The sequence below is a fragment of the Theropithecus gelada genome, chromosome X (assembly GCF_003255815.1).
Source record: "Theropithecus gelada isolate Dixy chromosome X, Tgel_1.0, whole genome shotgun sequence".
In the NCBI taxonomy this organism is placed as follows: Eukaryota; Metazoa; Chordata; class Mammalia; order Primates; family Cercopithecidae; genus Theropithecus; species Theropithecus gelada.
In genome coordinates, this window is record NC_037689.1 from 6,282,726 (window position 1) to 6,296,952 (window position 14,227).

At 44.3% G+C, this 14,227-nt stretch overlaps 1 protein-coding gene across 13 annotated transcripts in view; it reads left to right on the forward strand.

Annotated features, from left to right (window-relative positions):
• KDM5C (lysine demethylase 5C) overlaps positions 1-14,227 on the forward strand; it is a 50,795-nt gene that overhangs the window by 10,372 nt on the left and 26,196 nt on the right. For all 13 annotated transcript variants that reach the window (XR_003117366.1, XR_003117367.1, XR_003117368.1 and 10 more), the window contains 7 exons: positions 142-300; positions 3,379-3,498; positions 3,630-3,788; positions 4,429-4,610; positions 4,710-4,872; positions 13,284-13,403; positions 13,513-13,707. Coding sequence is in view for 10 of the 13 variants with exons in the window: in XM_025372121.1 (XP_025227906.1) it covers positions 142-300; positions 3,379-3,498; positions 3,630-3,788; positions 4,429-4,610; positions 4,710-4,872; positions 13,284-13,403; positions 13,513-13,707 (1,098 nt within the window). In the remaining 3 variants the exon portion in view is untranslated. The remainder of the gene's footprint in view (positions 1-141; positions 301-3,378; positions 3,499-3,629; positions 3,789-4,428; positions 4,611-4,709; positions 4,873-13,283; positions 13,404-13,512; positions 13,708-14,227) is intronic.

The window sequence follows — 14,227 nt, forward strand, 5'->3', positions numbered from 1 at the left end:
CTACCTGCTTATTTGGGGAGGGTACATACATGCAGTTGAGCTCCAGACCTAGCATGACTAGCTTGTACAGGACTGTAAATCATTCAGCCAGCAAACACAGTGGATTTCCAATGGAGAACTTTTGCTCTTCTCCCCTGGCAGATTGAGTCATATGTCTGCCGGATGTGTTCTCGAGGGGATGAGGATGACAAGCTCCTGCTGTGTGATGGCTGTGATGACAACTACCACATCTTCTGCCTGCTGCCTCCTCTGCCTGAGATCCCCAAGGGTGTCTGGCGGTGCCCAAAGTGTGTCATGGCGGTAAGGCCTCCCCACTCCACATCTGTGTCATAGGGCTTTCTTGACTTCCTTCATCTGGCCTTATTGAGGGCAGCTTCTTAGCTCAGCCATAGTCTTAGGTTTTGGATCTCTGTGGTGGGATTAGGCTGGGCAGAGCTTTGGGAGAAAGGAGCAGGAGATTCGGCCTTTGCTTTTGTCCTCTAAGAGCTGCCAGACCACCTGGAGAGGTAAGCATCATAATTAGACTGTATGTGGTGACATATAAACAGAGGCTAAATTGTGTGTTAGGAGCTCTGAGATAAACAAGTTCAGAGGAGAGGAAAATGGCTAAGGGTAATAATCAGGGAAAATGTCAGAAATGAGACTTGAAGGATAGGAATTTTTTTTTTTTTTTGAGACGGAGTCTCGCTCTGTCGCCCAGGCTGGAGTGCAGTGGTGTGATCTCAGCTCACTGCAAGTTCCGCTTCCCGGGTTCACGCCTTTCTCCCGCCTCAGCCTCCCGAGTAGCTGGGATTACGGGCGCCCACCACCACGCCTGGCTAATTTTTTGTATTTTTAGTAGAGACAGGGTTTCACCTTGTTAGCCAGAATGGTCTCGATCTCCTGACCTCGTGATCTACCTGCCTCGGCCTCCCAGAGTGCTGGGATTACAGTCAAGAGCCACCGTGCCCAGCCGAAGGATAGGAATATTAAGAAAAAAATGTTCTTTCAAATTCTGAGTTTTTGTTCTTTTTTTTTCTTTTTTAGAAAGTTTGAGGCTGGGCATGGTGGCTCACGCCTATAATCGTAGCACTTTGGGAGGCCAAGGTGGGCGGATCGTTTGAGCCCAGAAGTTTGAGACCAGCCTGGGCAACATGGCGAAACCCCGTCTCTACCAAAAAAGATACAAAAATTAGCCAGGCATGGTGGCGCACGCCTGTTGTCCCAGCTACTTGGGAGGCTGAGGTGGGAGGATCGCTTGAGCCCAGGAGGCAGAGGTTGCAGTGTGCCGAAACCATGCCACTGCACCCCAGCCTGGGCAACAGAATGAGACCCTGTCTGAAAAAAAGAAGAAAAGACGTTCTGGAAAATAGACAAATTACTTGCCTTCCCACCACCCAGTGATAGCCATTGTTAATAGTTTGGCATATTTTTTTCTCATCTTTTTGCTGTTACTTATATGTAACTATAACAAGTTTGAGATCATGTTATATATTTTCATTTGTTACTTCATAACCATTTCTCTGTATTATTAAGTTTAATCAAGGTCTGGAATTTTTTTTGGATGGTATATCATGGGTATAATATTTATATAGTTGTTTTCCTCTTGTTATATTTAGACTGAGGCCGTGATACAGGCTTTAACTAAAGAGGTGGGTGGCTGTTCAGGACTGGGAGGTGGAGGACTAGCAGGAACAGAGGTATAGCAGGAGAGCATGCCTACTATGGGTATAGGAGCAGTAAGGAGAGCAGCTGAAGCAGCAGTAAGGGCCAAGTGGCCAGGAAGTTGGGCAGGTACATTTCATGAACTTCCTACCTTCACCCAAATTCTTGGTGCTTATCTTCTACATTTCCCTCTGGATTTCTGGAGAGCAGACATTCGCCTTATCTTAGGGACTCAACTGTGGTTGTAGAGACCAGGTGTGCACATGCATACATACACACACACAGACATACACAGATGAGGAAAAATCAGGGCAGTGCATATTGGCCTTGGTAGTGGTGGAGATTCCAGTTGGGGAGGAGTTTGGATACCAACAGTATCAAGACTGTCGACTCTACTTGACTCTCTAAGTGGTTGTAAGTCAGTGGATCAGACTGACATTTATTTTTCAAACATAAGCATGGTGTGTGTCTGATTTTGGGGTACATATCGTTCTTAAAATAATGAACATAGGTACAAAATGAGGTAGACCCACATCCTGTCTTCTGAGACAGTCTCAAGAACAGAAGTAGTGGAGGGTTTATACTGTAAAAGCCAGTGTCTTCATTTTCCGTCTTTCTTTTTCCTTTTTTTTTCTTGCGACAGAATCTTGCTCTGTCACCCAGGCTGGAGTGCAGTGATGCCATCTGTGCTCACTGCAACCTCTGCCTCCCAGGTTCAAGTGATTCTCCTGCCTCAGCCTCCTGAGTAGCTGGGATTACAGGTGCCTGCCACCACGCCCGGCTAGTTTTTGTATTTTTAGTAGAGACAGAGTTTCACTGTGGTGGCCAGGCTGGTCTCGGAACTCCTGAGCTCAGGTGATCTGCCCGCCTCAGCCTCCCAAAGTGCTGGGATTACAGGCATGAGCCACCATGCCCAGCCCCATTTTCCATCTTTCAAGGTGCTAGGATATTCATTGCCATTTTCCCAGCCGTATAGTTCTAGTCTGGGCATAAAAAAACTTCCCTAAGCATCCTGCATAGAATCACATTTTAGAGGCCGGGCATGGTGGCTCATGCTTGTAATTCCAGCACTTGGGAGCCAAGGCGGGCGGATCACAGGGTCAGGAGTTCGAGACCAGCCTGGCCAACATGGTGAAACCCCATCTCTACTGAAAATACAAAAATTAGCCAGGCTTGGTGGCGGGCACCTGTAATCCCAGCTACTCGGGAGGCTGAGGCAGGAGAATCGCTTGAACCTGGGAGGCAGAGGTTGCAGTGAGCTGAGATTGTGCCACTGTACTCCAGTCTGGGCGACAGAGCAAGACTCTGTCTCAAAAAAAAAAAAAAAAAGAATCACATTTTAGTGAGAGAGGAAAAATGGTGGCAGAAGAACACCGGATAGCATATTAAAGTCAGAGCCATTTAGATAAAGTCCTAAAGGAAGAAAAGAGCATGAGATGACTCCCTGGAAGTTGTGAGACTGGAATTGAGTTTTGAAGAACCAATGAAAGAAAGTGGAAAAGGACATTTCAGTAGGGAGGAACTGAGCGAAAAAAGCATGATGGGGAATGAAAAGACTAAGCCGAAGTGTGGTAAGAGCAAAAGGTACAGCTATAAAGTAAGGCCTGCCTCAGGGGCCTTGAGTGCAGACCTAGGGCTCTTCTCCCTCCCTACCCCTTATATTCCAGTTCCACTTGTGAGGATTCTTCACCTCCTTGCCTCTGTTTTGGTGACATGTTCTCCTTTGGGTTTTAGGAGTGTAAGCGGCCCCCAGAAGCCTTTGGCTTTGAGCAGGCTACCCGGGAATACACTCTGCAGAGCTTTGGCGAGATGGCTGACTCCTTTAAAGCTGACTACTTCAACATGCCCGTGCATGTAGGTGATGGAGGGCTGAGGTAGTGTTGGGCTAGGATCATAGGTGTTGGTGCCAGATGGTCTCAGCTCACATGGGTCAATGGGTCCAGGGTGTGATGGGCCATGGTCAGCTGCTACCTTTCTTCCCCTAGATGGTGCCCACAGAACTTGTGGAGAAGGAGTTCTGGAGGCTGGTAAATAGCATTGAGGAAGATGTGACTGTTGAGTATGGAGCTGACATCCATTCCAAAGAATTTGGCAGCGGTTTCCCTGTCAGTGACAGTAAACGGCACCTAACCCCTGAAGAGGAGGTGAGTGGATGATCATGGTTACATGTCAGCTGTGTGAACTTAGGCAAATCATTTAATATCTGAAAAACTCAATATCTCTGTAAGATGAGGATAATTATGCCAATCTTATGTAGCCGTGAGATTGAGATGAGATGAAAGAAAACAGTCTGGTAACTGGCATGTACAAACATGAGATGGGTTCTTTCACCTCTGTGAGCCCATTTCCTTATCTCTAAAATGGGGATAATATCTACCTTGCAAATTTGTTATAAAAATTAAATGAGAAGGTATATGAGATCCTGGCTCATCCATAAGAAGTGTTCAGGGAGTGGGGTTTGTATGCACAGGAGAAAATGAGGGCTTAGTTGTGCTTCCAAGAAAGGGTACATTTTGATCCAGAGCAGGACTTTTTTTTAACTTGCAGGTATTTTGGTAGATGGATATATCTGTAAACTTTGCAGAAATTGAAGTGAATAGAATTGAAATTTTGTATGTATGCTTTTTGGTGGAGAGGTAGGGAGAAAACCTATATGTTTCTTAAGATGTTTCAAAAAAGTCTCTGACCTCAAAATTAAGGTTCCCTAGGCTAAAGAAAATGACTTAAGATCTCAGTTCCTTAGCATAACCCTCATGCCCTTTTTACAAATACCTGACCTGGCAGGAGTATGCTACCAGTGGTTGGAACCTAAATGTGATGCCGGTGTTGGAACAGTCTGTACTGTGCCACATCAATGCAGATATCTCTGGCATGAAGGTGCCCTGGCTCTACGTGGGCATGGTCTTCTCAGCCTTTTGCTGGCATATTGAGGATCACTGGAGTTACTCCATTAACTACCTCCACTGGTGAGTGGGGCCCTGGGGAGCCAGGGAATCAAGTCAGTGTGGGCTCCCTGCATGACCAAGGTGTGATTTACTGTGTGTGTCCCTTTTCCACTTGTGCAGGGGTGAGCCGAAGACCTGGTATGGAGTGCCCTCACTTGCAGCAGAACATTTGGAAGAGGTGATGAAGAAGCTGACACCTGAACTATTTGATAGCCAGCCTGACCTCCTGCACCAACTTGTCACCCTCATGAATCCCAACACCCTCATGTCCCATGGCGTGCCAGTGAGTACCCAGGCAACAGGGACAAGCAGCAGGAATGATTTAGTGATGTCCTTTGTGATGGTGGTGGTGGTGGTTGTCATCTAGATTCTGCCCCTGTCCTTTCTTCGTTGCTGTTCTTAATTGGGCTACAGGTTTGACTACTCTAGTAGAGACCCAAAATAATAGTGATTAGATGTACCATATGATGGTATACCCTCTGGGCCATGTGATAGAGGGTAACACCTAAGGGGCGGCTTATTATCACATCTACATTCCAGCCAGTGGAAGAGGGAAATTGGAAAGGGCAGGGCTAGACAAATCTTTCAAGGGCACACATCATTTCCATTCATCTTCTGTTAGTAAAAACTTGGTCATGTGACCACATCTAGCTGCAGGGAAAACTGGGAAATGTAATTCTTATTTTGGATGGTCAAGTACCGCTTATAAACTGGAGGTCATGTTGTTATGGCAGAAGACAAGAATGAATATCAGGGTACAACTAGCAGCCTCTGCCATACTTTGTATACTCTTACCCTTCTCAGAGCAATGGGTAGGTCTTTTTATTTAACAGGTCAAAAGTTGAACCCAGAGTTCTGGGCTATCCTCTGTGTACTTCTCTCTTACCCTTTAAGACATTTTGCTGGGTATACAACGTGGCTTACCTGTGAGAGACTTTATACTCCTGGGAATTTCTAGCATTGATTAGCATCAGCCAGTTTTCTGGTGTGGATCTTAAAACAGCCTGATCACTAGTCCTGTAAGAACAGGAATTAGTAGATCCTGTATCTCTGCTTTAAGTGTTATCTGGGGCTGCTACTCCTCCCTACTCCCTTCCACGCTCTTTGGCCTTGGACACATTACCACTTACTCTAATGCATGAGGTAGTCAATAAATATTGAATTAATGTCTCCTTCAAATATTCCTAGATATCTGTACAGTAGGGCTTTGGACTAAGTCAGTGGTTCTCACCTGCGTTTCTTTTTACCTTCACCTTGTTTTGGTATACTATATGTCCCATGAGTAATATTTTTTTATTATAAAATTTAGTGATATTTAACCAAGGACTTGGGATATCTAGGGAATTGGACAGAAGGAGGTGTCCTATAACAGTTTAGGCAGTCTTCCTCCACTCAGGGAATTATCCTTTTCTCTCTCTACCTCACCCCATTTAAGGATTACCGGACTCGATGATCAAGGGCTTGAGTTCTGCTTCAAAAATAGACATGGGGTCTGACTTTCCTCAGACTTCTGTCTTCCTGACCCATAGCACAGCATCAGTCCTTGTCATGGAAAACTGTAAAAGGGGATTCTCTTGGCCGGGCGCAGTGGCTCACACCTGTAATCTGAGCACTTTGGGAGGCCGAGGCAGGCAGATCACTTGAGGTCAGGAGTTTGAAACCAGCCTGGCCAACATGGTGAAACCCCAGTCTCTACTAAAAATACAAAAGTTAGCCGGGTATGGTGGTGCATGCCTGTAATCCTAGCTACTCAGGAGCCAGAGGCAGGAGAATCGCTTTAACCTGGGAGGCAGAGGTTGCAGTGAGCTGAGATTGTACCACTGCACTCCAGCCTGGGCAACATAGTGAGACTCTGTCTTTAAAAAAAAAAAAGAGCCGGGCACAATGGCTTATGCCTGTAATCCCAGCACTTTGGGAGGCTGAGGCGGCCGGATCACCTGAAGTCGGGAGTTCGAGACCAGCCTGGCCAACATGGCGAAACCCTGGTCTCTAATAAAAATACAAAATTAGCCGGACGTGGTGGCGCATGCTTGTAGTCCCAGCTACTGGGGAGGCTGAGGCAGGAGAATTGCTTGAACCCAGGGGGCGGAGGTTACAGTGAGCTGAGATCATGCCATTGCATTCCAGCCTGGGCAACAGGTGCGGGACTCCATCTCAAAAAAAAAAAGGATTCTCTGAAGGATTTGGGTAGCTAAGAGGCATATATAAGAGGCATATATGTGTGTGTGTGTGTGTGTGTGTGTGTGTGTATATACATATGTATATGTATATGCAGAAGGTCATGGAGCTGTTTAATCCTTACCTCTTTTTAAAAAACTTTATCACAGACTGAAATATGTGCTTTTTGCTTACACCTCCACAGCATTTCTGCTGCTCGTGACTCACCGTCTTCTCTGGCCAGCTACTACTTTGCCACCCAGCTCTCTGTCTGCCCTGCCCTTCCTATAGGTAGTTCCCAGCATCTCCGGGCCCTTTGGACTTGGCAGTATCCCCTTAATTGAAGCATCTGTGATGTTTATGTTCTCATGCTGGCAGGCTGCAGTTTAGCCAGCTGGAGCTCCCCCAGAGGTATCTTTAGCTCCCTGCCCCCACCGCCCTGCCTTCCCCTTTGGTGGGAGAAGGCCATTTCTTTTTATAGATATGTAATGTAAGTATTATTTTCTTTTTTTTTTTTGAGACGGAGTCTCACTCTGTCACCCAGGCTTTAGGCTGGAGTGCAGTGGCACGATCTCGGCTCACGATCTCAGCTCACTGCAACCTCCTCCTCCCAGGTTCAAGTGATTACCCTGCCTCAGCCTCCTGAGTAGCTGGGATTACAGGTGCCTGCTACCATGCCCAGCTAATTTTTGTATTGTTAGTAGAGACGGGGTTTCACCATGTTGGCCAGGATGGTCTCGAACTCCTGACCTCAGGTGATCCACCCACCTTGGCCGCCCCAAAGTGCTGGGATTACAGGCGTGAGCCACCGTGCCCGGCCTATTTTCATTATAAAATAAACATGCCCTCTTCCCAGAAAATGGAAAACAGAAAGTTTGCCCCTATTCTCTCCACCCTAAACATCTAAACATTGTTATGTTTCCAACTGTTATTTTTTATGTAAAATTCGACATAGCAATAATCAGTGTATGGTTTTTATAATCAATTTAGTAAGTTTATTGTTGTAGAACTGCACTGTCCAATTTGGTAGCCACTAGCTACACGTGGCTACTGAGCACTTGAGATGTGGCTAGTCCTCACTGAAATGTGCCAAAAGTATAAAATGCATGTTAGCTTTCAAGACTTAGTACGAAACAAAGAATGCCAAGTATCTCACTTAATACTTTTGTGTACCAGTTATACCTAGAAATAATAATATTGTGGACATATTAAGTTAAATAAAATATATTTAACTTAATTTTACCTGTTTCTTTTTACCTTTTTAATGTGGCTACTAAAAAAATTTTTTTTCTTTTTTTTTTGGAGAAGGAGTCTTACTCTTGTCACCTAGGCTGGAGTGCAAGTGACATGATCTCGGCTGACTGCAACCTCCGCCTCCCAGGTTCAAGCGATTCTCCTGTCTCAGTCTCCCAAGTAGCTGGAACTACAGGCCTGAGCCACTATGCCTGGCTAATTTTTGTGTATCTTTAGTAGAGATGAGGTTTCACCATGTTGGCCAGGCTGGTCTTGAACTCCTGACCTCAGTTGATCCTCCTGCCTCGACCTCCCAAAGTGCTGGGATTACAGGCGTGAGCTACTGCGCCAGTTTTTTTTTTTTTTTGTGAAGGAATCTCACTCTGTTGCCTGGGTTGGAGTGCAGTGGTGTGCTCTCGGGCTCACTGCAACCTCCATCTCCTGAGTTCAAGCGATTCTCCCGCCTCAGCCTCCCGAGTAGCTGAGATTACAGGCGTGCGCCACCACATCTGGCTAATTTTTGTATTTTTAGTAGAGACAGGGTTGTACCATGTTGGCCAGGCTGATCTTGAACTCCTGATTTCAAGTGATCTGCCTGCCTTGGTCTCCCAAACTGCTGAGATTATAAGCGTGAGACACCACGCCCAGCAAAAGAATTTATTTTTTTTATTTTTTATTTTTTTTTTTTTTTTTTGAGACGGAGTCTGGCTCTGTCGCCCGGGCTGGAGTGCAGTGGCCGGATCTCAGCTCACTGCAAGCTCCGCCTCCCGGGTTTACGCCATTCTCCTGCCTCAGCCTCCCGAGTAGCTGGGACTACAGGCGCCCGCCGCCTCGCCCGGCTAGTTTTTTGTATTTTTTAGTAGAGACGGGGTTTCACCGTGTTCGCCAGGATGGTCTCGATCTCCTGACCTCGTGATCCGCCCGTCTCGGCCTCCCAAAGTGCTGGGATTACAGGCTTGAGCCACCGCGCCCGGCCAAAAGAATTTAAAAGTACCTATGTACCGAGCATATTTCTCTTGGACAGCACTGGTCTAGAATGATTTTCGCTTTGTTACTATATGAATTATAACCATTTTTAAAAGTTTCATTGCAGTATGATTTGCTACATACCGTAAAATTCACCCATTTTAAGTATACAATCCAGTAAGTTTATGGAGTTGTGCTACCATTTCTACAATCCAGTCGTAGAACATTTCTACCACCCCAAAAAGATCCCTTATACCCATTTACAGTCACTCCCCTTTCCAGCCCCTAGTCCCAGTCAACCATTCATCTGTTTTCTGTCTATAGATTTGTCTTTTCTGGACAGTTCATAAAAATGGAATAATATGTGGTCATTTGTTTCTTCTCTCACTTAGCATGTTTTTGGGGTTCATCCACATTGCAGCATGTGTCAGAACTTTATTCCTTTGATGACCCAGTAATATTCACCAGTTGATGAACCTTTTGAGTTGTTTTTACTTTTTGGCTATTCGCAGTTGTCATTTTTAACAGCTGCAGAATGTGAGGAGAACTTTTCTAAATAACCACATAGGAAATAGTAAAGTGACATTGCCAGAATCAGGGTGCAGGGTGAGACAGAGTTATGAGCATCAAGTTCTACTCCTGGCTCTGCTACCTGAGGCTTACCTGAGACTTAGTTTTCATGTCTATAAAATTAAGGCTGGCATAGTAAGACCCCTTCTAATTAATTAATAACAAATAAAATTAAGCCTGGTACTAGATCATTCAGTAAATGTTGCTAGAGCTCATTCTTTGTGCAAGGCCTCTCTGGTCAACACTCTGAAGGCAAATAAGCCAGTGCCTGCATTTGTGTATGCATAGCTGAGTGCTGGACAGAGGAGTAAATAAGTGGAATAAAGCATTAAAGGTGCTAAAAAAGAGCAACAAACGAGGTCATTTAGGAAGCGGGGGTTATCAGGAAAGGTTTTGCAGGAGCAGTGTTCCCTGAAAGAAGAGTAAGAGTTTACCTGTCAGAACTGTGACTTAATCATGTGGGCATGGGGATTCCAGTGAGGGACTCTCAGCTGAGGCTGATTTGCATTTTTTGGAAGATAGTTCCAAAATGGTCAGATTTGCATTTTTTGGAAGATAGTTCTGGCAGTTAGTAATTGAGGCCAATGCAATAATACAGGTAAGAAAGAAATGCTGATGTTGCCTCTAAGTAGAGGTAGATTTGAGAAGAAAATATGATGGAGGTGCAAGCTTGATGCATGGTCCAAATAAATGGGGAGATATGTTTATGAATGGGAAGATTTAATATTGTTAAGATGTTAATTCTCCCCAAATTAATTTAGACTCCTGGCAGAGGAATCATTGGGTTGAAGGGTTCTTGATATATGTTAACAAATTTGTTTTCCAGAGAGTAGAATGTATTGATTCCCTTACTGGCACTGTACCTACTTCACTGTGTCTTCAACAAAATTGAATGTTTACCTTAAAAAGCCTTGTGAGGCTTCTCAGTAAAGATGACAGATTAAGCATACACATGGCTACTTCCATTCTGTACTGAGACTCCACAAAAATTACATAAAGGGATTTTTTAAGGTGAAAAAAATTACAGAGATGGAGAATATGAGAGAGGAGACAATGATAAAATTCTTGAAACTGGAAAACAGATAGATGAGAAAACTGAAACATAAGCCAATACTGAGGACATCTTGAGAACCAACCCAGTTCATACCTCTGAATTCCCCAAAGATTTGTTATCGGTGGCACCAGGCATTCTAGGGGTAAAGATGGATGGGGTGAAAGTAAGGATTGGTTCATGTCTATATAAGAAGCTGTGAGGGCCGGGTGCGGTGACTCACGCCTGTAATCCTAGCACTTTGGGAGGCCGAGGTGGGTGAATCACAAGGTCAGGAGATCGAGACCATCCTGGCTAACACAGTGAAACCCTGTCTTTAGTAAAATTACAAAAAATTAGCCAGGCGTGGTGACGCACGCCTGTAGTCCCAGCTACTCAGGAGGCTGAGGCAGGAGAATGGCGTGAACCCGGGAGGCAGAGCTTGCAATGAGCTGAGATCACCCCACTGCACTCCAGCCTGGGCAACAGAGTGAGACTGCGTATCAAAAAAAAAAAAAAAAAAAAGGCTGTGAGATCTCCCGTGCTGGGCAGCTAGAAATGTCTAGTCACTCTAGTAAAAGACTGAAGATTTATTTCTGAAGAGGTTAAAACAGAGTCTCTGGATTAAGTCTTCTAGGTACAATTGAGGGTGGAGTTATAGGGAATGTAATTAGGATTTATCATACTGGATGCTGAGGTTCCCAGCCATCATTCTCCACTTGGCTGTTAGAACACTGGTTGCCAGGCCTTTTTTCCTACAGACAGAAAAAAAAAAAAGAGGGTTTTCTCTGGGGAATCTGACTGGCCTGCGAGGAAAGACCTGGAGTTTCCCAAACTAAATGACTTAGCTAGATCACCCTACAGTGAAGCTTACAGTTGACAAGCTTCATTTGTGTACTCAGAGCTTCCATTCAGCTTTTTAATCTCTTCCTCTTAAATATAAGCAGGCAGCCACAGAAAACAACTGAGAGGCTGGCACGATGGCTCACGCCTGTAATCCCAGCAATTTGGGAGGCCAAGGCGGGTGGATCTCCTGAGGTCTGGAGTTTGAGACCAGCCTGGCCAACATGACAAAACCCCATCTCTACTAAAAATACGACATGGTGGCGTATGCCTGTAATCCCAGCTACTTGGAAGGCTGAGGCAGGAGAATCACTTGAACCCGGGAGGCGGAGGTTGCAGTGAGCCGAAATCGCGCCACTGCACTACAGCGACAGAGTGAGACTCTGTGTCAAAAACAAAAACAACAACAACTGAGGAAACCCTAAAAAATAAACCCCCCAAAAACAGAAGCACCTTGGAGATACAGAGGCTAGGCACGGAGAAATAAACTTCAAAAGAAAAGCATATACTGTAAACATGAATGAAGACCAGAATACTGTTTAAAAAATAGCATATGCAAACAAAATTATGGTAGCAAAAATGAAAAATGTAAAAAGTGTATGTTTTCCACTTTTGAAAGATAGATAGTTGAGGAAATCTTCCAAAAAATAGAGTAAAAAGATGGAAAAGGGTAGAAAAAATTAGGGAATTTTTCTAGGAGGTTCAGTATTCAAATAGGAGTTATAAAAAGAAAATAGATGAAAACTGAGAGGATGAAATCATTAATGAAATCATTCAAGAAAATTTCCCTGAACTGGAGAATCGATTTTCCAGAGTCAATGGGCCTACCCAGTACATGAGTGAAAATAAATTCATGCCAAGATATATCTTGTAAATTTCCATGTCAAACACTGAGACCAGAAGAATCCTATAAGCTCGAGAGAGAGAAACAGGTTTCAAATGCTTATCAAAGCATTAGAAATCAGAATGGCTTCAAACTTTTCAACAGTAACACTAGAAGATCTGAGCAGTGTGCCTTTAAAATTATTTTCGGAGTCAACAACTATGGGAGTTTAAAAAAAAGGATTTTCATCTTAGAATTCTATATACAGTCAAGTGTGAGAGTAAGAATAGAGACTTTTTTTAAAAAAAGAAAAGTAGGTTCTTCACACCATTTCTCAGGAAACTGTTGGAGGATGTTCTTAAGCATAGCAAAGGAATAAACCAAGAACGAGGAAGACATGGGATCTAGGAAATAGGAGATCTGTCACAGGAGAGTGATGATCCAGGGAGGACAGCTGGTCCAGATTGGAACAGATCAGAAGGTTGCATGAGAGACTGTTACAGAAAGATGAAAATTGATAGGAAAAGAGATTTGAATATTGGTCAGAAAGTTAGGGATATATGCATAAAAAACTAAAATTGAGAAACAGGAGGCTATTTTTAACATAGTCTAGAAGCATGTTATTTAAGGTAGTTATAATCAACGCCAAAATAATCAGAAGAGGTGGAAGTGATTGGGTCTGGGGAAGGGAGAATATCAAGGCTGGCAGATTTTATAACAGATCTTTATAGAGCCATTTGACTCTTGAAACTGCATATATAACTGATGAAAGTAAATAACTAAAAAAGCTTGTCCAGCTTAATTAAAAGTGATATTTATAATTTTTGCAAAAAGAAGTTGGAATATTTTGACATATATTTTTAAATCTCAAATCTCCCTGTCATCTCAACACACATCAAAACCTTGAGAGCAGAGACCAGTGGTCCTTCCTTTCAAGAGTTGGAGAGTCTGGGATTCTGTTGTCAGACTGTGTTCTCTGAGGCTTTTGTCTCCTTAATGACCTTGCACTTAAGTCAGGTCTGCATACAGGAAAATCTCTGTCTCAACAGCCATGGCCTTTCTTGTTCCTCAGGTTGTCCGCACAAACCAGTGTGCAGGAGAATTTGTCATCACCTTCCCCCGTGCTTACCACAGCGGCTTCAACCAAGGCTACAACTTTGCCGAGGCCGTCAACTTTTGCACTGCCGACTGGGTGAGTCTAGAATGTGGTGGGATTGGGGGGAGAAGCAGGAGGGTTGTGGAGAACCTGGGGCATCATGGCTGCCAGACTTGGCCACACTCAACCTTGAACCTGCCCACAGTTGCCTGCTGGGCGCCAGTGCATTGAACACTACCGCCGGCTCCGGAGATACTGCGTCTTCTCCCATGAGGAGCTTATCTGCAAGATGGCTGCCTGCCCAGAGAAGCTAGACCTGAACCTGGCGGCAGCTGTGCATAAGGAGATGTTCATCATGGTGCAAGAAGAGCGGCGTCTACGAAAGGCCCTGCTGGAGAAGGTGGGGAGAGTACCCCAGATCAAGCACCCTATTCTGATGGAAGTTCGGGGAGGCAGAGGCAGCAGCACCAAGAAGGTGTAGCCTCTACTCTTGGAGTGTAGTGAAAAGAACTAGACGCATCTTGATTGAAAACCACATACCATTCTCTGCTATACCCTTTACCAGCAACCTTGCTTAAGTCGATTTACTTCATTGTCAGTTTTCCCATCTGAAAAATGGGATTATGATAATGCTCATCTTTTTGGATAGTTGATTGGATTAAAGATAATGTTTGCTTAGTGACTGACCCATGGCAGGTACTGGTATAGCAGCTATTTATCATTATTTAAATGACCCAGGAAAATAGACTGGCATATTAAACCTCACTGCTGATTATGTAGGTGACTGTATCAAGTTACTTGATCTTTCATATCTCACTTTCCCACTCTAAAATGGGAATAAATATCTAACTTGCAAGATGTAAAGTTAGAGTAAGGTGATTTATGTGAAAACCATCTCTCTAACATTGCCTTTGCAATGT